This window comes from Penaeus monodon, chromosome 25 (assembly GCF_015228065.2).
Source record: "Penaeus monodon isolate SGIC_2016 chromosome 25, NSTDA_Pmon_1, whole genome shotgun sequence".
NCBI classification, from domain to species: Eukaryota; Metazoa; Arthropoda; class Malacostraca; order Decapoda; family Penaeidae; genus Penaeus; species Penaeus monodon.
In genome coordinates, this window is record NC_051410.1 from 18,048,249 (window position 1) to 18,048,479 (window position 231).

The following is a 231-nucleotide window of genomic DNA, read 5'->3' on the forward strand; positions in this document are numbered from 1 at the left end:
TCCCCATTAGCCTTACCTGAGGCAGTAATTGAGGGCGCAGATCGCCGCGGTGACGATGACCTCCACAACGGCGAGCGGCGCCAACAAGGGATTGTTTACAATGGCTACATTTTCCCCCTTTTTCCCCTCCTTCACGCCCACCACGCTTCCCCGCGCCCTCTTCTGGACCTCGCGTGCCTTCTCCAGCATGCTTTAATGAAAAATGACATATGTGTGAACTGCAGTCAACAA

At 54.5% G+C, this 231-nt stretch overlaps 1 protein-coding gene across 1 annotated transcript in view; it reads right to left on the reverse strand.

Annotated features, from left to right (window-relative positions):
* Positions 1 to 231, reverse strand: part of LOC119589092 — a gene marked incomplete at its 5' end in the record, with an annotated part of 9,180 nt that overhangs the window by 8,354 nt on the left and 595 nt on the right. Inside the window, 1 exon segment of the mRNA XM_037937668.1 lies at positions 17 to 190. Within this exon segment, the coding sequence (XP_037793596.1) occupies positions 17 to 190 (174 nt within the window).